The 22,799-nt window shown below is 40.2% G+C and overlaps 1 protein-coding gene across 6 annotated transcripts in view; it reads left to right on the top strand.

The window, feature by feature from the left end:
* CEP192 (centrosomal protein 192) overlaps nt 1–22,799 on the top strand; it is a 47,684-nt gene that overhangs the window by 13,209 nt on the left and 11,676 nt on the right. For all 6 annotated transcript variants that reach the window (XM_079982837.1, XM_079982841.1, XM_079982840.1 and 3 more), the window contains 19 exons: nt 858–1,497; nt 2,404–2,634; nt 4,612–4,759; nt 6,519–6,687; nt 8,512–9,322; nt 9,701–9,849; nt 10,320–10,550; nt 11,975–12,100; nt 13,432–13,572; nt 14,068–14,128; nt 15,414–15,550; nt 15,639–15,731; nt 16,647–16,762; nt 16,844–17,020; nt 17,854–17,944; nt 18,916–19,080; nt 19,915–20,181; nt 20,353–20,459; nt 22,255–22,364. In XM_079982837.1, the coding sequence (XP_079838963.1) occupies nt 858–1,497; nt 2,404–2,634; nt 4,612–4,759; nt 6,519–6,687; nt 8,512–9,322; nt 9,701–9,849; nt 10,320–10,550; nt 11,975–12,100; nt 13,432–13,572; nt 14,068–14,128; nt 15,414–15,550; nt 15,639–15,731; nt 16,647–16,762; nt 16,844–17,020; nt 17,854–17,944; nt 18,916–19,080; nt 19,915–20,181; nt 20,353–20,459; nt 22,255–22,364 (3,970 nt within the window). The remainder of the gene's footprint in view (nt 1–857; nt 1,498–2,403; nt 2,635–4,611; nt 4,760–6,518; nt 6,688–8,511; nt 9,323–9,700; nt 9,850–10,319; nt 10,551–11,974; nt 12,101–13,431; nt 13,573–14,067; nt 14,129–15,413; nt 15,551–15,638; nt 15,732–16,646; nt 16,763–16,843; nt 17,021–17,853; nt 17,945–18,915; nt 19,081–19,914; nt 20,182–20,352; nt 20,460–22,254; nt 22,365–22,799) is intronic.

The following is a 22,799-nucleotide window of genomic DNA, read 5'->3' as shown; positions in this document are numbered from 1 at the left end:
ATTTCTTATAAGAATTCTGAAACAAATATTTCAGTGTGTCTAACATACTGTATTTTTCCATGTATAAGATGCCCCCATGTGTAAGACGACCCCTATTTTTTTAACCAGAAATTAAGTTGTTTAGCTTTTTGGCGGGTGGGGGAGGTCACTTCCACCAACTGCTCACTCGCCTGCCTGCCACTGCCGATTGCTTGCCACAGCCATTGCTAATTACACACCACGCCCCAGCCACCAATTGTCTGCCCGCTTGCTGCCACCGACAGCCCACCCACCCACCTGCCTGCCTTGCCACAGCGCCAATCGCCTGCCCAATTGCTGCAGCCGCAGCCAATCACCAGCAGGCCTTGCCACAGCCACCAATCACCCGCCTAATCGCTGCTGCCAATCTCCTGCTTGCTGCTGCCATTAATCACATGTCCCCCCTCTATATTCACTATCTGTGTATAAGACGACACCCAATTTTTGCCTTATTTTTTTTTTTAGCAAAAAGCATTGTCTTATACATGGAAAAATATGGTACAGTTAAACCTGAAGCTGGAAGTTAAAACACTGTCTCACAAGTGGAAGACCTGGTCAATTTTTTCTGAATAAATTGTCTGAGTAGCAGAACTACTACTGGATCAGACCAAAGGTCTGTCTATTCCCACATTCTATTCTCAGTAGCCAGCCAAAATGACAATGGGAAGGCCACAAGCAGGACATGAGCGCAATGATGCAGTTCCTGTTTAAAATGCTCAATAACTGGTATTCAGAACTATACTGCCTCTGATATTGGAGGCAATATAACCGTTATGACACGAGTTCAGCTTTGCTACAAGATGTTAAAAATGTCAACTTTTCATTTTTCCAACTTCTAGGAGAAATGTGAAGACAGAAAAGTTGAATGTAAGCAGCATGAGCCATCTATATTAAGTATAAGCACAATTGCATCTGCTATTGCAAATGCTTCTGTTAGTACTGATCCAGCACAACTCGCTGCTTTGATGACGAAAGCCTCAAATAAAAATAGAGAAGTAACAAGCATCCCTGGAGGTGTCAAACCGACAGACTTTTCTGCCGCAAGTCAGTCATATGTCAACAATGTAGAAAATAGCACATTTGACATAGAGAAATATCTCAGAAAAACTGATGAAGTTGAGAATGACGGTGAACCCGAAAGCATAATTAAAGATGTAGCAACTGCCAGGGACTTGCATACAGCTTTGTACAAACAGGAATCTGAATTGCCTTCTCCAAGAGACTTGTCCAAAAGTAATTTGTCTATCAGGCATGGAGAAGAGAAGCTTAATCTAAGCATAATACATGAGGAAAACAGTTACAGAGACTCATCTTGTAAAACAAGTTTTGAGAAAAAGGAAATGGAATGTTTAAAAGCAGCATCTAACATAGGTGAAGACTTTCTTCCAAAAAACCTGACTACTTCTGTACCAGATTCAGAAAAGAGACCATCAGAAACTACTACCATATCTTTGGAGGATAGTGGAAAAACACTTCCCAGTAAGTCTTTAACATGTCTTCTAAACTGTTTGGTAGCTGTGCAATTTTAAAAAGAACATTTACAACTGACATTCACAAAATGGCAATTATTTCAATGCAGCTTAATGAAAACTTTGGGTCAGTATGGCTTGTAATGAGAGAAATGCTCTTTTGCAGTGGAATAGATCTTTTGACCACACACATAACCCTTTGCACTGCTCTTCACGTGGGCCTGCAAACAATCCAGGAAATCTGCACTGTGGTTTCTTATTTTTGTTTGCGTTGGGCAGCTGTGCTTAATAGTTTCAGAACAAATCAGGATACAAATCCAACTTCCAGCCATGCCATAATACCCTGGTGTGTTTGAAAGCTGCTAACCATAATTTTCCAGTTTAGATGAAATGCAAACTCTAATTAATGGAAGAGTTTGTGGTTTGTTTGTTTGTTTGTTTGTTTGTTTGCTGGCTTGCATGAAGGTACTGCATGTGCAGCCAGAAAGCTCACATATCAGCTTTTGATGCCCATATATGTTTATCTAAATTATTTCTTTTGTATACAACAAGGTTCCCAAACTCTGGTCTGTGAGCTGCATTCAGGTGGCCTACAGTGTGTCTGCATTCACACATATTACATTGTTTTATGTTGCATTACGGTTTGAATGCTATGGGATGCAAATTATGGTACAATAAAATACAATATAAGCAATTAAAGATGCAATAAGAATACAATTAACATTCATACAGCTTCTATCACATTGTGTTGTAAATGCTACAATAGGCAGAAAAATAATTATGTGGTCTGCCAAGATTTCCATTGGTCTGTGTGGGAGGAAGTTTGTAACGCATTTATAAAAGTGGAAAACCCTGCATCTCTGGTGTACAGTCAAAAATATATAATTGGATTGTGAACACTTTTTTCTTTATCCAGCTTACTCTGAATTGGAAGGAAGAACCAGCAAGAACACTCTGCCCCTCAGTTTAAAATCTGTTCCAATATTGCTTTCCCCTCTTCCTGTACACCCTAATAAGGAAAAACCTACATCCAATATTAAATACCAAGAGAAACAAGATGAGAAGATAATGGAAGAGAATGCTGCCTGCAACAATGAAAAACGTATAGCTTTTGAAAATATATCTGCTGATAACCAGAAAGATGTTGGTGAGTAGAGTATAGGTATATTGATTTCTGCCGAAGCCTGCTTTGAAAGTAAGCTGAAATAGTTTGTTATTTATAGGTTTATAAAGTTTATTCTTCATTCCTGTGCTTGATAACTGCCCTCATCTACTTCTGGAGGCTGTTTCTTGGCCTCCATTGGAAGAGAGCTGCTTTCCTCTGAGGCATAGTTGCTTTTACAGAACATTATTTCTTCCTTAGTTTTAGTTTAGTTAGGTGGGCTTGGTTTTGGGCTTCTGGGCAGAGAACCCTAGTCTTCAGAACAAGGTAAGAAGAGGTATTATGTCTCCAAATTGTTCGCAGGAATCTAGGTCATTTGTTCTTTTTCTAGGCCTGAAACCAGGTACTAAGTGCACCCAGTTGGCATTATTTGGATTTCTGAAATGATCTCACTTACTCTAACAGACCAGGACCTAGTTCAACATTATGTTGGCTTGCCCCAAAATTTCGTTAAGATCTATACCCCCTGGATTTAAATGTAATTGTAAAGGACAAAAGGAGCACACTTCTCTCCATCAACTCTTACATTGCTTGATAGTAAGATTTGAAACCATATTTTTCCCCAATTTATTGTAGTGTTTGCATGTGATTTTCAGCAGAAGCAATTTCAATCTGGACTAAAATGTGGCAAAATACAGGTGTCTTAAGCATCTTACTGAGTCGCTCTCTAACATGTTCAAGCTCTGCAGAAATCTCACCCAAATGTTCACTGGCCCTTATTACTTGGAGTTGCAGCCACTCTGAAAGTGGGAGTACTAGCCTCATGGGTATTCTGTATGACTTTATTCTTTTCACCTAGTTCTCATAACTTGTGGCTCATGGAGCATCAATCTAATAGTGGTCATGCAGTAAAGTGGCCATGGTAGCCTTTGGTGCATAGCTGTTTTCGAGCAGCCATAGATTGATTCACACAGAATATTTTGTCTCTCTGAGTAAGACTCTCTAAGTATTGTGGTTAAAAACGTGTTCTTTTGATAACTAAGTCTAAGCAGAAGGGTATCAGCGTGACTAGCTTCAGGGCTAGACCTTCCATTTATAAACATTCTCATTTCCTGCAGATTTCATTGAATTGGGTTGTCTAGAATCAGGTAAGGGTATTTCAGGCATGGCCAGAAAACTCTACCAATTTCCCCTGGGATAAGGAAGTGATTGTTTCAGACAAAGGGGACAGATTTTGAGCTGGCCACAACTTGGTTTGTTAGTAGCCAAGACACCTCTTCTATGTATTTCTCATGTTTGCCATTGTTTTGAAAGCAATGCCTGGAAAGAATCCAAGTGATTTTGGTTGCCACATTCTATAATTTATATAATAATAATAATTTATTATTTATACCCCACCCATCTGGCTGCGTCTCCCCAGCCTCTCTGGGCAGCTGCCAATCGAGTGTTAAAAACAATACAGCATTAAATATTAAAAACTTCCCTAAACAGGGCTAATAATAATAATTTCTTATTTATTCTAAATAATAAATTTATTCTAAAATAAATTTATTATTTATTATACTTTCTGCCCTTTCTACTAGCACTTGAAAGGAGGCAAGCTTCAGCAACCGCTTCACTGTTGAAGAAATGCCCATCTGAAGAATTTGAGCACAATTGCTAAATATATCTTTATAGGATGTCATCTCATGACAAACATGGGACGTAAACTGCCATAGTTCTTTCTGATCATTAAGATGTTGGCATCTGGGCTGACACCTGCATTTTATGTATAGTAAAAAGGTGGGGCTGTGCACAGTCAGAATGTTACATCTCAAGGATATCCTTCTATCATATACTTCACTGTTTTACCATTTTTATGTCTAGGTATTTCATAGCTAAATATGAAATCCCTAAACATAGGCTTTGCAAATTTCTGTTGAGAAGTATTGCCTCCTGAGGTGGATAGTCACTGATAATCTGAAGTCATTCTTTCGATGGCTAGGAGGATTAATTTCAACATCTCTTTTTTAAAATATTCAGGTAATGCTGTTGTATTAACAGAACAGACAACTACAACTCCTATGCCTTGTATACAGATTTCAGATGATGAACAATACAGTTTCAGACCTTCAACGTCTCCACTTATTCATTCATCTCCAAATGAAGCTTCTGGAACTGCTCTTTTAGGGTAACTATTGTGTGGGAACATGAAAAGCCCAAATGTGGGTGGGAGTTAGTAGTTGAATATGGTTAGATGGTTAGATTGCATGGTCTGAGCCATACAATCCATTATTGCCTACTGTATTGGTACAGCTCCCTCAGGTCACAGTCTGTCTTCCCCATTACCTGACAGCCCTTTTTAAAATGAGATTCCTGGGATTTCCTTTGTGCAAAGCATGCTCTCTGTCTTTGAGAGATAATCTCTCAGTTGAATATACACATTAACTAATCATTGGCAAATATTACTTTTGACCTCTGTACATGAGGCCCTAATTTTTAAACACTCTTCAATCAATATAAACCTTTTCAAGACAATTGTCATAATATAAAATGGCAGTCAATTTTACATATTAAATGTGAACTAGAAATGAGGATACTGCTGCTGCTTAGCATTCTTGCCAAGTGAACAATATTGCAGTATTCAGTGTCAAATCAAAGAGCCAGCATCATTAATTTATTCTTATAAATTATGTGACTCGCCCAAGTAGTAAGGATACTCCAGAAATTAATGTAGCTTCCTGTTAGCTACTCAGCTACATTCAGGCTTTCGTTGCTGGAATTCAAACCCTACACAACCTTGCACCAGGATCCAAACTGATCTTTAAGATCTTCCACAGAGACACTGCTGGCCGTTCCACAACCACACAGTTGTCACTTTGTGACATCACCAAGAAGGCCTGCTTCCTGCATTGTCACCCATTCTCCTGGGTAATGCCTCTTAAAACATACTTTTTCCCAAGCTTTCCTAGACTCTGGGTCTTAATTTTTAATTATCTGTTTAGTACGCTGCTCAGTGTTACCTGTGGTGCATCACTTTGTGTTATTGTTTCTCTTCACTTTTAGGAATTTTGTTAAATGTTATTATCAATATTCCATTATCTATGTAAACTGCTTATTTTTATTAAGCGGTATACATTTGTTTATGAAATACTGTGGTGATACAGGAAAAATGAAAGGCAAGCCTCATGCAGATGTGATGCTACACAAACAAATTAACCATGGTGCTCCTAAATCCAAGTTCACCGACTGTTGAACAAGTAGCCAACATGGTGCCCTCCAGATGCTTTTAGACTACATTTCCATTGGCTTAAGCCAGCACTAACCAGTGTCATGGACGATGGGAATGTTAGTCTTACCAGCATCAGGAGGCTACCCCCGAACTATGTTTTTTGAGATTTAGCATGGTCAGACATGACACTGAAGGACAGCTAAGGTGATAGAGTGGGGAGGCAGAGCAATTGGATAATAAAAGAAAGGTGAAAAAGCATAAGTGTTCCATCACTTGATTATTAAGCCAAGGCTGTGTCAGGGTCTATACTATGTCTGTTACTGGCCTGTGGAGTGAAATGAGCAAAAGCAAACTCAAAAGCTGCATCTAGCCTCTTACTAGATCATGTAGTTTTAGCAGTTACTATGTCATTTTGCTTCATGCAGCTGAGATCCAGAAACACTTTTTAAAGGATTGGCTCAGATGTGGCCTCTGTTAAAGGCTAGTAGCACTAAGCTGGTAGCAGCGATGGATCTGCTAGGTCACACTTAAGACCAGAAGGTGGGAGGTGGAACATTGGAAACACAGTGCTGGTCTGGTGGCAACCATTACTCTTACCATGGAAACAGATGAGGGGCAAATCACATTACTGATGGAGTAAAAAGCCGGATATTATTAAATGGTTATGGAGGCAGTTTGTATGTGGGTACATTTTTTAAAGGCATTCTTTGTGTTTTAGAGCTGATGCTGACTGTCCTGATACAACATCAAATTCTAAGGAATCATCTTGTAATGATAGCTTACCTCAGGTGCTGTATACTGATCATAGCTTGGGACGATTGACCTTTGTCTCTGCCACTGAAAAAACACTTCAGAATCTAACTCTGTCTAGTCCAGAGAGATGTCAGGTAAGTAGCTTGTTAGATGCAAAATATTTTTATACACCAAGTTTCAAGTTGTAGTTTGATCTTAGGTACATTTTATGAAGAACTACCTTCCCAGAAGTATAAAATATTAGTCAAGGATCAGTGTAGTATAGTGGATGGTGTACTAGATTTTGACTTGTATTGCCCAAGCTGGCATTGTTACACTTTAGCCAGGACTCTGACTTACTCTGTACAGTGGTACCTTTGGTTACGAACTTAATTTGTTCCGGAGGTCCGTTCTTAAGCTGAAACTGCTCTTATCCTGAGGTGCTCTTTCGCTAATGTTTCTTGTCCCCTTAAGTACAGTGGAACATACATACAAGGGATTGGATGAGTAAGGAGAACTAATTTAATGTTCTGGTCAAAATGCACTGTAAGTGGTAGAGTTAACCTCCCCCACTGCCACATTGTAAACTTACCATGTTCATGAACCTGCTGCTCTGGAATTCAGATCCGTGATATGAAAAACAAAATGGCAAAATCATAGCAAATATTCTTAGGACACTTGCAAACATGAGCTAATATGAATTAATAACACAGTGGACTATGAAAACTCATTTGTGCAGTGCCACAGGAGAGGAGAACCTCTGGCCTGTGGACCAAACTTGACCTGCCAGGCCTCCCCATATGGCATGCCAGAATGTTTTTCCCAAAAGTATGCCCACCTGCCACTTAACTGGCATAGTCTGTGATGTCAGGTGTGGGGCAGGTGTAGACAAACATGGAGGAAGCAGGATTAATCCTCCACGCATTAGCTCTAATCCTAATTTAGGCATTCCAGCAAGTTCCCACAGGGAATTGTCTAGTACATCCCAAACCTCTAGAAAGTAGGGTTGAACACTGATACACAAGGAGTTCTGTCCTGCTTGGGCTGTATTTCCCACGTCCATGGACCAATTTGGCAGGTGGGTGGGACAAGCCACCTGCCAGACACCTGACATCATTATGACATCAGGTGAGTCACAGGTAGGTGGCCCCACCTATCAAAGTTGACTGTGGGGAGTGGAAGAAGATAAAGATCTGCTCTGCTGGGTCAAAAATGTTTCCCATCCCTGCCTTGCCTCATGCCAACTACTATGCTGTACCAGCAGGGCGAGTACTGGTGACACGGCAAATATTGCACCTAACCTTTAGTTGCACATACACACTTGCTCACTTAATACACCTTGATTCTTCTTAAGAATTACTTTTTGCTTCATTCCTGGGGAAGCAGCCGCCTGGAAGCATCATGAGATTGCTGACTTTATATGAAAAGCTTGCAGTAAATACTCACCTTGTACCAGCGTTGTGTGGCTTTTAAAAATTAGCTATGATGAATTTATTTAACATAGACGTCTGTTTCACACATCACGTTAAGCCCATGCTATGGTGTGCTGATGAATGCTGCTCAAACTGCACCTGCCTGGAGAGAAACCACACATTGAGCCTTGCACACCATGCTAAGCTTTCACTGTGGTTTTACCTTTGGCTCAGGAAATGGAGGAGCAGAGTAGGTGCAATTTGAGGAGCACGCTGTTCATTCACAGTGAGCCATAGTTTGTTTCTAACTGTGGTTTAGTATAACATGCGAACAGGGCCAGTAAGTATTGTTTCTGCATTTAAAAGCCTTGTTTTTTTCCATTGAAGAGGATAATCAGTTTAGGCTATAATATTAATTTATTTTGTGAATTAATTGTGGTGTTTTGTCTACTTGGTAGGCAAGTATAGTAGGCTCACTTTCTGTGTGTAGAGGCTTTTAATATGTACTAATCATAAGCTTATTACAAATTATAAATGCTAATCAAAATTTTAATATCTTCTATTCAGAATAATCGTGCTAGTGGCTGGGGCACAACAATAGTTTGGACCAGCCCAACTTCAGCATTGGAAGAAGAAACTAAAAAAAACATTGATTTGCAAAATAACAAACACCCATCACTAAGCAGTGCAAGCACTAGTGCGAGAAACCATAATAAGAAGCTAGAAATAAACAAATCTGCAGATGCTTCCAGCCTACCAGAGCACCAGAAATCAACTGGAGAGCAACCATCAAAGAGCAAAGATCAGTCTACACAGAAATGTTCAAATAGTAATGAACTGGGAAATGTTGAAGTACCAGTAGCAGAGCATGGGTATACAACCACAGCACATGGACCAGGCTTAGACTCTCAAAAAGATGTGCCTGCTCATGATGGTTTAGGTGACTGTATTTCATTAAGTCAAAATAGAGCAAACTTTAAATCACATGTTCCTGCTTCAGAAATTCCAGCCATATCTTCTCAAGTTCCAACACTGCTAACAGGGTGTTCCCTTAGAACAACACCATTTGCCCAACAATATCTGAGAAGCTTGCCATCTCAATCAAATATGGCTCTGCCTCAGTATCAAGTTGGATGTCCTCCAGTTTTTGGTGTTCCACCAGGACTGATTTATTCTACCATCCCCGTGGGTCATGTTCCAAGCTCACTCACTGCTGGAATGACACCAGGTTCAGAAGTTGGATCTGGAATGTTGGGTGCAGCTCCACAGTGCAACTTCATATCCAGCCAGAATGTCTTTAGTAACACTCCACATACAGTACAAGTAACTGATGCTGGTGGACCTAGACAGCTGGAGGAATCTGTTCCATTTGGACTTGGTAAGTTATTTGTTTTTCTTCCAGCAACCTTACCTAATGCCCTTTGTGGTCAAGACGACATTTACTTGGACTCTTGGTCATTCTTTTATATATTTAATTTTTAAATGAGCATCATTTGCCATCTTTATTTGTTCATTATATGTAAAGCAGCCAGTGAACAATTTTTTCTCCTGCTCCCTTTGTCTGCTCCAAGAGGTTGATGAACCCTCCAGAGCAGATTTGAAGGGAGAAATCCTGTTGCATGAGTAGAAATCTGCCTGCAGGCTGTTGCATAAAATCCATTTTATCCAACAGTTGGATAAAATACATTTTAGCCCTGTTTTATGTTGTCCAAAATTTGCAGTTGAAACAATTTATTGGTTGTTTTCTCTTTCCTAGAACGTGTAAAAGTCCCAGAAGAAGTAACATTCCCTAATGCTTGTTGTGTAGGGCTGACATCACACACAGTCCTTAGTATTCTTAACCCATCTGAACGGTGGCTACAGGTCAGCATCAGCCTTCTTAGTATTATGCTTGATGGCGAAAAGGTATGTACCAAATCTTGCTATGTATTATGCATCTTTTAATATTTTACTTTTTTTCTCTAGAGAAGTAAACCGTGTTTTAAACTAGAGATGGTGGCCTGCTTGCCAGCCCCCCTACAAAAGGGCTAGAAAATTATTAACTTGAAATTTGGTTGAAGCTCTGTACTTTTTAATATCATTCGACCATAAACTATGATGGACTTCAACACTCTTCCTCCTATTGATAGCAATCCCTGTTTATCAAACACAAAAGTCATTGTGATGAAACTTTCACATCTATGTTCCATTTCAAAAGTATTCACCAATGTACCATGGGGAAGGGGGGCAGCACAGCAGTAGAAAGGATTAGGATATGGTCAACGCAGGACCTTTAAATGCCATCCTAATTCTTTGCATCTATTTTACACCTCTCTATTGAGAATGCCTTGCTTTGCCCTGAACCTCTGATTGTGTGTGTGCTTCTTTTTTTGCAGATGGACCCTCTGAAGCACAGGTGCTTCCTGTTTAAAAACAAAACTGTCATAGGACCTCGTACTACAGAAGATCTAAAAATGCTGTTTCTACCCTGTCAAGCAGGAGTCTTTCAGTGTGTGCTTAGTATTGCCTCTTGGCCATTTACTGCAGATGCAGATACAATAGTCCAGGCACAGGCCTTAGCAGCTAGAGTGATTGTGAATGCAGTTGCTGAGATTCCCGATATTGAGGTAAAAATCCAGAGGAGTGCGTAATGCATGGTTCTGATAAATACATGGTGAGGGAAGGGGTGTAGCCCAGGCAGGGCTGAGGAGATCCCTATCTGAAACCCTGAGTGCCATTGCCAGTCATTGTGAACAGTACTGAGCTAGATGGGCTAATAGTCTGACTTGCTATAAGGTATCCTAGCTCTCTTTTATTAATGTATTTGGTACATTTATCTTGCCCTTCATCTTACAATCTCATAATAAACTACAAATATAGCAAAGTACAAACAATCTAAAAAAGACAGAGCAGGTAAAAAGGTACCTTAAATCAACTGAAGACAAATAATTTTATAAGTTCTTATAATTTTATAAGCTCATTACAGCAGCATACAGAAACTAATGCCAGCAACCTGAAGACGCCTGGGAAAACAGGAGTCTTAACCAAATTAGATTCCAGATTGTCAACAGATTCCATGCTAGGCACACTCCCTGAGGGAGGACAATCCATAAGTGGGGCGCCAATGCAATATCCAAAAGGTTTAATTGTTTCTAAAAATTAAAAACACAAAATACAGAAATAAGCAGGAAATAAAAACACAGTAGTGTTGTAAATACTCAGTGCCTGATTCAATAAACGTTTTTGCCAGTCATCTACAGTATAAAGTTTGCACCAAATAAACATCCCTACAGATGGTGTTCTGTAACTGGGGGGCCCTAACTGCCCCCCCACTGCTATGTTTGTTATCGGCTGTATCATTCCACAAATCGTTTCCTGAATTCCAAACGACAATACTGAGTCTTGAAACTTCATAATTCACTACACTATAAAAAAAATAATTCAATAATTTTACTATACAATACGGTCTCTCCAAATCTACCAAAATTTGTTAGTTACCCATGTATATCAGGATGTACATGTTCATCCTGAGGGCTGCAGTCTTCCAGAGGCTGAAGTATGGATGGACCTCTGTACAGTAGGTACGTTTCTGTCCACAGTCACACACTCCTTTATATTCTCCATCCAGGCAAGCAAGAGGCATTATCAGAATTCAAGAGCACATTCCAGCCAGGGAAAAAATATTTAAGAAGGGTATAAAGTTGGGCCAAAGAGGTGGTGTGACTTGGGGAGAGTCCTGAGGGCCAGACAGAGAGAGGTGGGGGCCACATTTGGCACCTAGGTCCAAGGTTTCCCCATCCCAATGTACACAATGAGCAATTTTTAATAACTTCAGATGTTGGTGAAACTTTTGTTTCTTCGTTCTGGCTAATCTGTAATAGCAACAGTAAGAGGTTGTGGTCAGAATGCTGCTCCAGGAGGGGGCACAGCTAGAATCTCTTGTCTAGTTATCTTTTAGTGACACCTGTTTGCTTCTTCATACAAATAAATATAACTTTGTGTGCCTCAATTCTTAAAGGTATTATTTCCCTCCCCCATTTTCTAATATTAGGTGGAAGCAGGAACGACAAACCATCTTGACTTTGGTGATATGCCATCTGGCAGCTGGAAAGCTCTTCCACTGAAACTAACAAACAAGACATGTGCTAGAGTGCCAGTCAGACTTGTTATTTATGCAGTAAGTATTCATTCATTTATTTAAACTTGTATCCAAGCTTTTATCCATAGTTTGCAACACAAAACATGAAATACATTACAAAAACAAGAACAAAAAATGCACAAATCAACAACCCCCTCCCAGTATAGCAACTTGTATAGTGATCTCTTGAGAAGCAACAACTTCTAAGTGACTGCTACATTGGTTCCACAGTATGGGTAACCAGCAGCTTGGTTTTACTCCCAGATAAGCAGAGAGCGAATGGTAACGGATTACCCTTGTTGCAGTGTGTTGATATCACTTGAGATATTTTCTTTGCATCCTGACGTGTTTCTCTACAATGGGAATGTTGGTTGTGTAGCAGGATTTCATTATGCTATTCCCACAACAGCTATCAGAAGCAGATGTTCTAAAAAGCTGAAGCAGAGGGATTGCAGCTGATGAACCTTATTGCGTGGCAATACAGTTGTGAGGCTGACTGCGCTGTAGTTTTGACTTCCACTGATTTAGTAAAGTAGATCCTCGCTCTATTTCTGGAGGTCTACTTCAACTGCAAGTGTTTCATTAAAGAGGTTGAAATATTCACTTCTGCCCTTGTCTCTTCTGCCTGTGAAACCGTTGACCAGGTCACTTTCTTCCTACCTGACCAATCACTCATTCAATGTTTCTGGCAAGGAAAACTTTTCCAATACTTCTCCCAGATCAGCACCCTCAATTATCTATTTTTGGTTCCCTACTATATTCATCCTCCCTTCCTCCTGGCTTTCTAAGTGTATGTACATAATGTAACATAGTTATTTACCTTCTTGACCAAGGAAAGTCTTGACTTTCTTGGATTCCTCTTTCTACTCTTCATCTCCATGTCATGTTGCTACCCCTTGTCTAACTTTGCTAAACACAGCACGCTTATTTTCTGCCCCTTAATGTAAACTCCATTTACCTTTCCGCTATAAAGCGGTACCTATTTATCTACTTGCACTTAGGAGTGCTTTCGAACTGCTAGGTGGGCAGGAACTGGGACCGAAAGACGGGAGCTCACCCCGCCCCGGGGATTCGAACCGCCGACCATGCGATCGGCAAGCCCTAGGCGCTGAGGTTTTACCCACAGCGCCACCCGTGTCCCTAATCTGGCTTCTAAAAGGCATCTATTCTGCTCAGTGCCCCATATGCTTGGAATGCTTTCCCAGAACCCGTGTGGTACCACCTCTTGCTTGAAAATTTTATTCAGTTGGCAAAACAGTAGGGCTCTATTTAGCATATCCTGACAACAGTCAACAACCTGAAATGCTGGGTAATTTAGGGGATGGCAGTAATGTTCTGCTTTTAAAATGTAAAAAACATCTTTATTACAGAATGCTGTAGCATGGCGGTGTTTCACATTTTCTAAGGAACCAGTTAACGCTTCTGTTAGTTTGCTCCCTACTTGTGACATTTCCCAGCGAGCAGCTCCATCGGTGATATCCCATGTAATGAATGCAAGAACTGATGGGCAAGTAAGTCACTATAAACCAAATGAATATAGTTGAATTAACCAAAATAGTATTTATCCCTAAATGCTTAGCCAAAAGTTTGCTTTTAGTAACAGAGTTTTTATTTGGGAAGCATTTGCCTAAGATCCAGGACAAAGCACCACCTTTCAAAAATTCCCCTGTATGTCAATTCTGCCTTTGAAATCCTGGTAGTTTCTGGGAAAATCTGGACGTATGGCAGCCCTAGTATTGGGGACATCCGTCTTTCACTTAAATTGGTGGTGTGCTTTTCTTTGCCAGTCATGATCAGTTGTGTTCAGGTGAGCACAGAACCATTTACACCACAAAAGAGCCCTTCTCTCTTCCTACTGTATCTGTAGTTTAGGGTAGTAAAGACTTAAAGCCATGGTCTTTTAAAATATGATTCTGCTTTAAGATAGTAGCTGATCAATGTTTCAACCATAATCAATTCTTAAAGTTAAAAAATGTTTCATTCTACACAAATGTCTTTCTTTCCAGGAGCCTGATGTTCTAGTAGTGTGGGTTCAGTTCCATGCACCGAGCAAATGCATCACTTCAGGTATAGATCTGCTATCTTATGAAATCGATGTACAGTGGTACCTTGGTTGTCAAACATAATCTGTTCCGGAGTCCTGGAATCATTCAAAAACCAAGGCGCGGCTTCCAATTGGCTGCAGGAGATTCCTGCACTCAATCGGATGCCGCAGAAGCTGCGTCGGAAGTTCGGCTTCCAAAACACGTTCACAAACTGGAACACTTACTTCTGGGTTTGCAGCGTTCGGCAGCCATGCCGTTTGACAACCAAGGTACCACTGTATTAGGAATCTGTGTTAGTCCAGCAGACCCGAATTCTGCTTGAAATAATATTCATGATTCCAACCTATATTCAAAATCTAGTATGCAGAGCTTTTGCTACTCAGAACTTTCAATCCTCTTCACAGTTTGATTTTTTCTAGATGTAAATGAACAAAGTATCATGTGAATAAGGCTCATGTGTTTGGAGACCCAGGAAGAAAAGAGCCAAAATAGTATTTATCATTAAATGCTTAGCTGAAAGTTTGCTTTTAGTAACAGAGTTACACCTGCTTAGCAAATTAAGGTCTGTGATATTTGATATCATGCCATGTGATGAATAGCTCTCACATTAGATATTCAAGAAGCATTAAAATGTTTGAACCTGTGCATAAATGTTAACATACCAAATCTCTGTTTGCAGATTTGCATACTTAGGTCTACAAGTGCTGACTTGCGTCATATCTAGGTTAAAGAAGGCAATGTGCTAGGATTTCAAGTTTCATGGACGTTCTGGGCCAGGCAGTAATGGGCAAGCACTTATGAAATGTATATAAGCATGTGCCATAAGCTGTGCTGTCCCTTGCATTCATTGTAATGCGTGCCTTTCAATGTGAGGCATGTCAAGCATGCATTAAGCTTTGTAGAAAGGCTGGTCCATTTTACCTTGAGTCACTATCTTTTGTTGAGGCTGGAAGCCAAAAATGTATCACTTCAACCAGTTGTACGATGTACTCTGCATGCTGAAACACCTTTGAAGTATGCAGAAGCCCTGCTTCGACATATCTTTTAGGATGCACTTCATTATTGCTGTTTCTATTCATTTGCTGCTTTGAAGGCCAGTTATAACACTAAAAGATTTCAAAATGAAGAGCCTTGCTTAAACAGACCAATATTGATGTAAAATACTACCATAGCACCAGATACATTCTAATTTGACATCACAGTTGGGTGATTAAATGTTGATAATACTTGGTGTCAAAGCTCATTCTAGAACAAATCGTAACATTTTACACTTGATCAATCTTATTCTTTGCACTTACTTTATTCAGATTCTTTGGGCCCTGCAGATGAGTATTTTGCAAGAATTGATGTGGAGGTTGATTGTCCAGAGCCTGCTAAAATTTTAAGTATACCTCTGCATGCAAGATCTGGAACTCCTAGGATATATGCTCCAAAAGGCCTACAGGTACATTTCCCAAAACCATCTTCTGTGATACAGCTTATTTCTTTATATATCTCACTTCTAACTATCACTTGAAACCTATTTTTTCTAGACTTTATATATGTCTGCGAGGATGGGATTATCAACAAGGCAGCAGTTGCCATTAAAGAATGCTGGGAATATTAAAGTTGACTTGAAAATCCTGGTAGGTTACCTTACTTTTCCAAGGAATAGTTCTGAAATTACGGTCAACCAAATCAGTCTAACTTAATCAGTACATAATAGAAAGAGAGTCCAATTCACTCTTTCCCGGCAAAAATTTTAAAGTACAAAATGATATTGCAGTCTTATCAACAATTTCAAAGGGGGTCATTGTTTCCATCTTGCTTTTGTCAGTGTTTAGTCAACTGGACTCACCCACAGTGGAAAGTGGAGTATAGGGCCTAATCCCCTGGTGCCTGCTTCTGAGACAAGAGAAATAGTAGACACTGTTTCCATGTTGCTGCTATGTTGGGCAGAAGGAAGACAGCTGCTCAAGGTGTTCTGGAATAGCATTATCTACTTATGTGTGTAGGGGGCTGGGTTAGTAATGTGATTTTATTTCTAAAGCCACATGGTTGGCCACTAGGAAGCTATGGCACTATGCAGATGCTACTTAACCCTCCACACTTCCTGGTGAAAATATCAGCATTCCTGCTAAGATCCTCCCTGTGAGGTACAGCTTAGGAAATCATGGTAACTATGCATGTATCTTAACTGATATCTATGAAGTGGTTTAAAGTCAGCATTTTGAATTGAGCTCAGAAACTATAACTGATCAGAACAGAATACTGTAATTGTCATATAATTTGATCTAACTAAGGACGTTGGTTACAACGCTGTAATTCACATTTGCACCACTTGGAGCTTCTAAATTTTCTTCAAAGGCAGCTCCGTGAAGGGTAACTTATATGTTGTAATTTGGATACAACTAGGGCATTGTTGTATGGGACAAAATTCAGTTTCTCTAGGAAATATCATATCTTGTGTAGCAGCCAGTGGAGACGAAGAGTATTCCTGGCTACCATTGTCACCTGAGCATCAAAGGATGACACCTTGAAATAACACTATTCATTTCCAGGCACTTGAGCCAGATAGCGGCATATCTGTCAATCCAGAGGACCTGGTTCTTATACCTGGGGAAGAACAAGAAGTGACAGTTGTGTTTTCTCCAAAGGACTATGGAAATGCTGAAAGGTAATGCAACCTAATTGGCCCAATGATATTAAGTAGAATTTCTTTTTACAGAACTTCTAACTTGATGCTTTATTTTAATAGTGTTTTAAAAATCTTGGTACTGCCATCTGGGCCAGAATATAAAGTGACTGTAAAAGGCGAAGTGACCGCGGTGGAGAGCAAACCTTTGGTACAGAAATACCCCAGTTCAGAAGTTCCCCCCATCCTAGCTAACAAGCAGTTTCTGACATGGGGAGGTATACAGCTTGGCAGAACAGTGTAAGTACCAAGAAAAAAAGTTATGCTGTTCATGATTGCTGGTGGTACATAAAGCGTGAATCAATTTTTCATTCAGGAGTATAAAAAACAGGCAACTCCCATTTTGTGTGCATTGAAAGCATGCGCCATTTTCAGACCCGGAAGAGAGCGGGGTGTGCTTATGCACGCTCTGCCAACATACTCGATGACCTAGAATGCAACCCCCATTCAAATCAGGGTTGCCGGCAATGTATTGTTCAAACATGGTGATGCTTGGATCCAGGAAGTCCCTGCATAAGCAGAACTGTCTTTGCCATGTCCACAGTCAGGTTTGCTGATATCCCTCACTATTCCAAATGACCATCAGAAGCAGCATTTAGGGATGTGTGAGAGACTACAGTGTCACTGTCTTGTTCTTACCGAGCTTCAGTATATTGGTCTTCATCCAGTATATTCCTGTGGGCAAGTACCACGGTAAACAGATAAAATACCTGGCAGCTGGCAACCCTTTTTAAAAGAAAGAAAAAAGCGACCCCTTAATGGCACACAAAATTTACTGTTGGATATGCCTGCCTTCTCAGTATTGTACCCTTTGCTGTACATTTAGAAGCAAGCACATGCTGTACATAGATAGCCAAAACTTTAGGCTGTCAATAAGGTTCTAAATATGTCTTATGATGAAAAATAACACTCCTATAACTGAGTAAAATCACAGGTGTACAGCTAGACTAACTAATTCTTCACTAGATCACCTTGGATTTACCATGCTGTAATTCTTGGTGGATTATCAGGCCAGCTGTTCATAAATATAAGCAAATTACTATGAAACGTTAAAGATTTCTATATTTTTTCAGCCAACAGAAACTAATCCTGAGAAATAACTCTCCATCTATTACTCAGCAGTTAAGATTGCTGATAAGGGGTCAAGATCAGGACTGTTTTCAAGTAAGTAATGCAAAACTGAAACTGTTTATATAAATTTAGATTCAAATATACTTGGTATTTGAAACTGAAGCTAGGTTTTATTTTAATCTTCTCACTGAAATAAGCCTTCAAATGGTATATTCTTAGTCTGCCATCCTATACACAGTTACCTCAGAGTAAATCTCATCAAATTCAGTGGGACTTTATCAGCACATATAGGATAGTACAGTGGACATGATTTCAAATTTTAAATTTCTGAAATGTTGGTTTTGTTATGCCAATGTCCCTCTTACAGGAGTGCTTGCTGCTAGTTTTGTTGTATCAGACTTAAGAATCTTGAATTTTTCTTTAACATACTCTGCATTTCACAGAGCAATGTTATAGTAGAAAATAAAAGACATCTGAAGGCAGCCTTGTTTGGGGCCGTTTTTAATATTTAATGCTGTATTGTTTTTAACACTTGATTGGAAGCCGCCCAGAGTGGCTGGGGAGACGCAGCCAGATGGGCGAGGTATAAATAATAAATAATATATTATTATTATTATTATTATTATTATTATTATTATATTCAGTGGCTTTTAAAACCACAAATTTGAAACAAACTTAAGATTCTTATAGCTAGGGATGGAGAACAGGATGAGGTGATCATCCTGATTTCATGTGGGTGGGTGGGGGATCCCAAAGGGAGAGAAGGAAGTGCAAAGAAAGTTAGAGAGGATGCCAGTTTGAATGGAGCCATCAGTTCAGCCATTTACACATTTTTCCTGTACTGAGATTTATCTCTGTGCATGGAAAACGTTGCAAAATAGTAATGAATAAAAAACACTTCTTCTTACTGTGTCAGCATTTCCTTAGAGTGGCATACTTCAGAGGTCATAGAATTATGGGAGCAAATTATTTGGGTTTAAACTGTTCATTAAAATCTTAACTCTTCTAAAATAATTTTCTGAATTAAATTAATTTGCTGTGTGGATTTTCTTGTGTATTTGCAGTTGAAACTTGGAGAACATGTGTACAATAATTGTGAAATCAAGATCCGTCCAAAACATGATTATTCTGTCTGTCTAATGTTTACACCAACTCGATTAACTTGTATGTATGCAAAGCTTGAAATGAAACAGCTTGGTCTTCTGTCTCAACTAGGAATCAAGTTCACTGTAAGTTACTTTTTACACTGATCCTATTTCATGGGATGTTTCTGAATTTATTATGTTCATTTTTGCAGTAAGTCCTTCAGGATGTTTTGAAACATCTTCACACTTTCTGACTGTAAGCCAGACAAGAAATTGACCACTATAACCTCCTTGGATTTTATTTTTTGCACTCCAGTTTTCTTGATATTAAGAGTGGTACAGAGTCTCTCCACATCTCAGTAACTCCCTTGCCTTGCACTTTGGATATCTTTTTCTTCGTGTTCTGGGCCTTTCAGTGTCTTAAGTCAGGGGTAACCAACCTGGTGCCCCCCCCCTGATTTTGTTGTATTCTGCGCATGGCGCTGCGGTCTAAACCATTGGGCTTGCCAATCAGAAGGTCGGCAGTTTGAATCCCTGTGACGGAGTAAACGCCCGTTGCTCTATCCCAGCTCCTGCCAACCTAGCAGTTCAAAAGCACGTCAGTAGCTCCCAAAGAAGCTTGCTTTCCTCACTTTTCTCAGTGGTGAAGGTGAGGGGCACCTTTGTGAAGAACCATTTCAGGGCACCATGAAATAGCTGTTCCCAACACAGCCAACTTCCTTCAACTTGCATCTTCCTGCCTGTAAAGATCCTGTTGCTCGTACACATCAGAAACCAGTCATTATTCTGCTTACTTAAGCTACTTTTACCCTGCTTTTCCATCATTTGGTCTTTAGGGTGTGCTACATAACATATGAACATTTTAAAGAATTTTAGAATCCTTTGATTGTTTTGAATATTAAAGTTGGGGATAATGAAACTGGGAGCAAGGTTATTTCAATTCCTGTTTTTCTAAATGTACGTTTTTCTTTCTTTCAGATACCATTGTATGGATATGGAGGAAATAGCAATCTGAGATTAGAAGATGTTAAAAAACACTATAATAGATACATAGTGGGGCTGAATGATATAGCGGGGCTGAATGGTAAAACAAGACAGGCTTCTTTTTCTGTACAAAATACAGGGAGTCGGGCTGCGTACGTGAAAGCACTGTGCTTTAAGAACTCAAGTGAAATAATTGTTATGGATCCAAATGTGATGAGAGTTTCCCCAGAAAAGTTTGTTCTTCAGGAAAGTTCACAGCAGGTAATGTGAAAGCCACAATATATATATTATGCAAAACCTATAAAATGTGTAAGCTGCTAACATTCCCCCACCCAAAAAGGTGCCGTAAAATCTTGCTTTGTGTTTGTGAATCTTACATATAATTCAAACAATTGTGCCACAAATTAATTTACCAAAATTTGACTCTTACAGAAAGTTACAGTAACATTTAATTCAACTGAAGATCAAAGTAATTCGCCAGTGTTGTCTACAATTTGTTTTGTCTATGGAGATGAAATTTTGAGACAGCAGTATCGCAGGTAAGGCTAAATGTTTTTTGAGAAATAACAAGTATATTCATTACTATCTGTTCTTAAGAAATAAGAAGCAGATGGTTAGAATGGATATTTAAAGAATAAAAGTTTGTTTTGATATTGGCTGTTAAATATTAATACAGAGCTTTTCAAACTGTGTGTCATGACACATTGGTGTGTCGGCTGTGTCACGCAAACGCACCCCAAACTCCTCCCGGGGTTGGAAAGGGGTTAATTTAACCTCCAGTTGCTAGTAAAACTCATTTACTGTGTCGTAAAAGGATGCATGTCTAAAATGGGTGTCACCAACATGAAAAGTTTGGAAAACTCTGTATTAGTGGTTATTACCGCATTTTTCACTCTATAAGACACACTTTTCCCCTCCTAAAAAGTAAGGGGAAATGTGTATGCGTCTTATGGAGCGAATGCAGGCTGCGCAGCTTTCGTTGAAGCCAGGAGAGCAAGAGGGATTGGTGTGCACCGATCCCTCTTGCTCTCCTGGCTTCAGGGATAGCTGCCCGAAGCCTCCTGAGCAGAGCAGGAGTGCTCCCGCTGTGCTCTGGAAGCTTTGCGTTGCTTTCACTGAAGCCAGGAGAGCAAGAGGGATCAATCCCTCTTGCTCTCCTGGCTTCGCTTTGCTGGAGAGCCGCTTTGCAGCTTTCCCTCTCTGTGCAGCGCCCCTTCAGCGAAGTGGGAGGAGAAATGGAAGGGACTCCGCTTATACTGCCGCGTTGCTGGAGGTGCACTGCGCAGAGAGGGAAAGCTGCTCAGCGCCCCTTCAGGGAAGCGGGAGGAGAAGCGGAGCCCCTTCTGTTTCTCCCCCCGCTTTGCTGGAGAGGCGTTGAGCAGAGAGGGAGAGAACATTTTTTTCCTTGTTCTCCTCTAAAACTAGGTGCGTCTTATGGTCGGGTGCGTCTTCTAGAGCGAAAAATAGGGTAAATAACACAGCCAACTCTGTCTGTGTTCAAAGATCAACAGTCACTGGTATCAAGAACAAGAACAAGTTCACTTTTTTTTAATTATAAAATCCCCTATTGTAAAATACGTTGTTTGCAAAAGGTTTGGGGAAGACTGGAATATGCAGCTGTATTCAGCACTCAGATTTGCTTCATTTTCTGGCTATGGCAGGTTAGCACTTGAGGGTGTTAGAATGCCTTTGCTTTTTGTCCTGCTCCCTCCCCCCTTGTGCATGGTAGTCAAATGCTTTGTAACAAGTTGCTAACTTCCAACAATCCCACAATGAACATGTAAGAGCAGTACATCTAGGAAACAGACATATGTAGGTGTTTCCCTCTTCCCTGCAACATAACCAAAGTAGTTCCTATTATCTGGCCTAATTTGGGCTTGCTGGGCACAATGTTTGTGGGCCAATAAACTTTCTCTGTTGTTAGTAGCAGGCCATTATATGTGCTCATTGTCAGTGCTGCTTCTCCCCTCCCCTTTGTCCTTATTTATGTGCAGACAAATCAGTAGTAGTTGGACTCTCCACAGACCAGTGGAAGGCAAGGTTCTACTTCCAGAGTTCTAACTCTGTGTGGTTCTTTAACCAGCATACTGGACATCTGGGGCAGATGATTGCTGGAAGGAAACTTTTGGACACATTTTTGGAAGCATGATTGAGTCCTGACAAATTGCTATGGGAATAAGAAGCTGATCAGATGTAGTTGCTAAGCACACTGCAGTGCATAAATGCTTTTAAAGTGGGGTAATTGGATTGAATGCTTTACAGATTATTTGTGTCTTTGTTAAATGCTTCTTCATAACATTAATGAGACCCGAAAACTCTCAATTGTCTACTCAGAGCTGTACAGCAAAATCCAGAGCAAGTGCAAAAAATGCTTCCTGCTAATAATCCTGTGATAAATGTAAAGTTTGATGAAGAATTCCCTGGGGAAGAGCTGGTGACTGAAGGTAAGCTTGACCACCCTGAGAATATCTACTTGTTTGTATATTTGATTTCTCACCATTCTTTAGATGTATTTCAAATTTAGCTTTCACTACCACTTTCCCTGCTGATCAGAAGGTCGGCGGTTCAAATCCCCGCGACGGGGTGAGCTCCCGTTGCTCGGTCCCTGCTCCTGCCAACCTAGCAGTTCGAAAGCACGTCAAAGTGCAACTAGATAAATAGGTACCACTTCAGCGGGAAGGTAAATGGTGTTTCCGTGCCCTGCTCTGGTTCACCAGAAGTGGCTTAGTCATGCTGGCCACATGACCTGGAAGCTGTACGCCGGCTTCCTCGGTCAGTAAAGCGAGATGAGCTCCGCAACCCCAGAGTCGTCCGCAACTGGACCTAACGGTCAGGGGTCCCTTCACCTTTTTAACTTTGCTTTTAGCTGTTGACATCCT

Source organism: Podarcis cretensis, assembly GCF_951804945.1.
Source record: "Podarcis cretensis genome assembly, chromosome: 7".
Lineage (NCBI taxonomy): Eukaryota > Metazoa > Chordata > Lepidosauria > Squamata > Lacertidae > Podarcis > Podarcis cretensis.
Note: the sequence above shows the minus strand (reverse complement) of the source record. Positions and strands in the feature narration are given on the sequence as shown.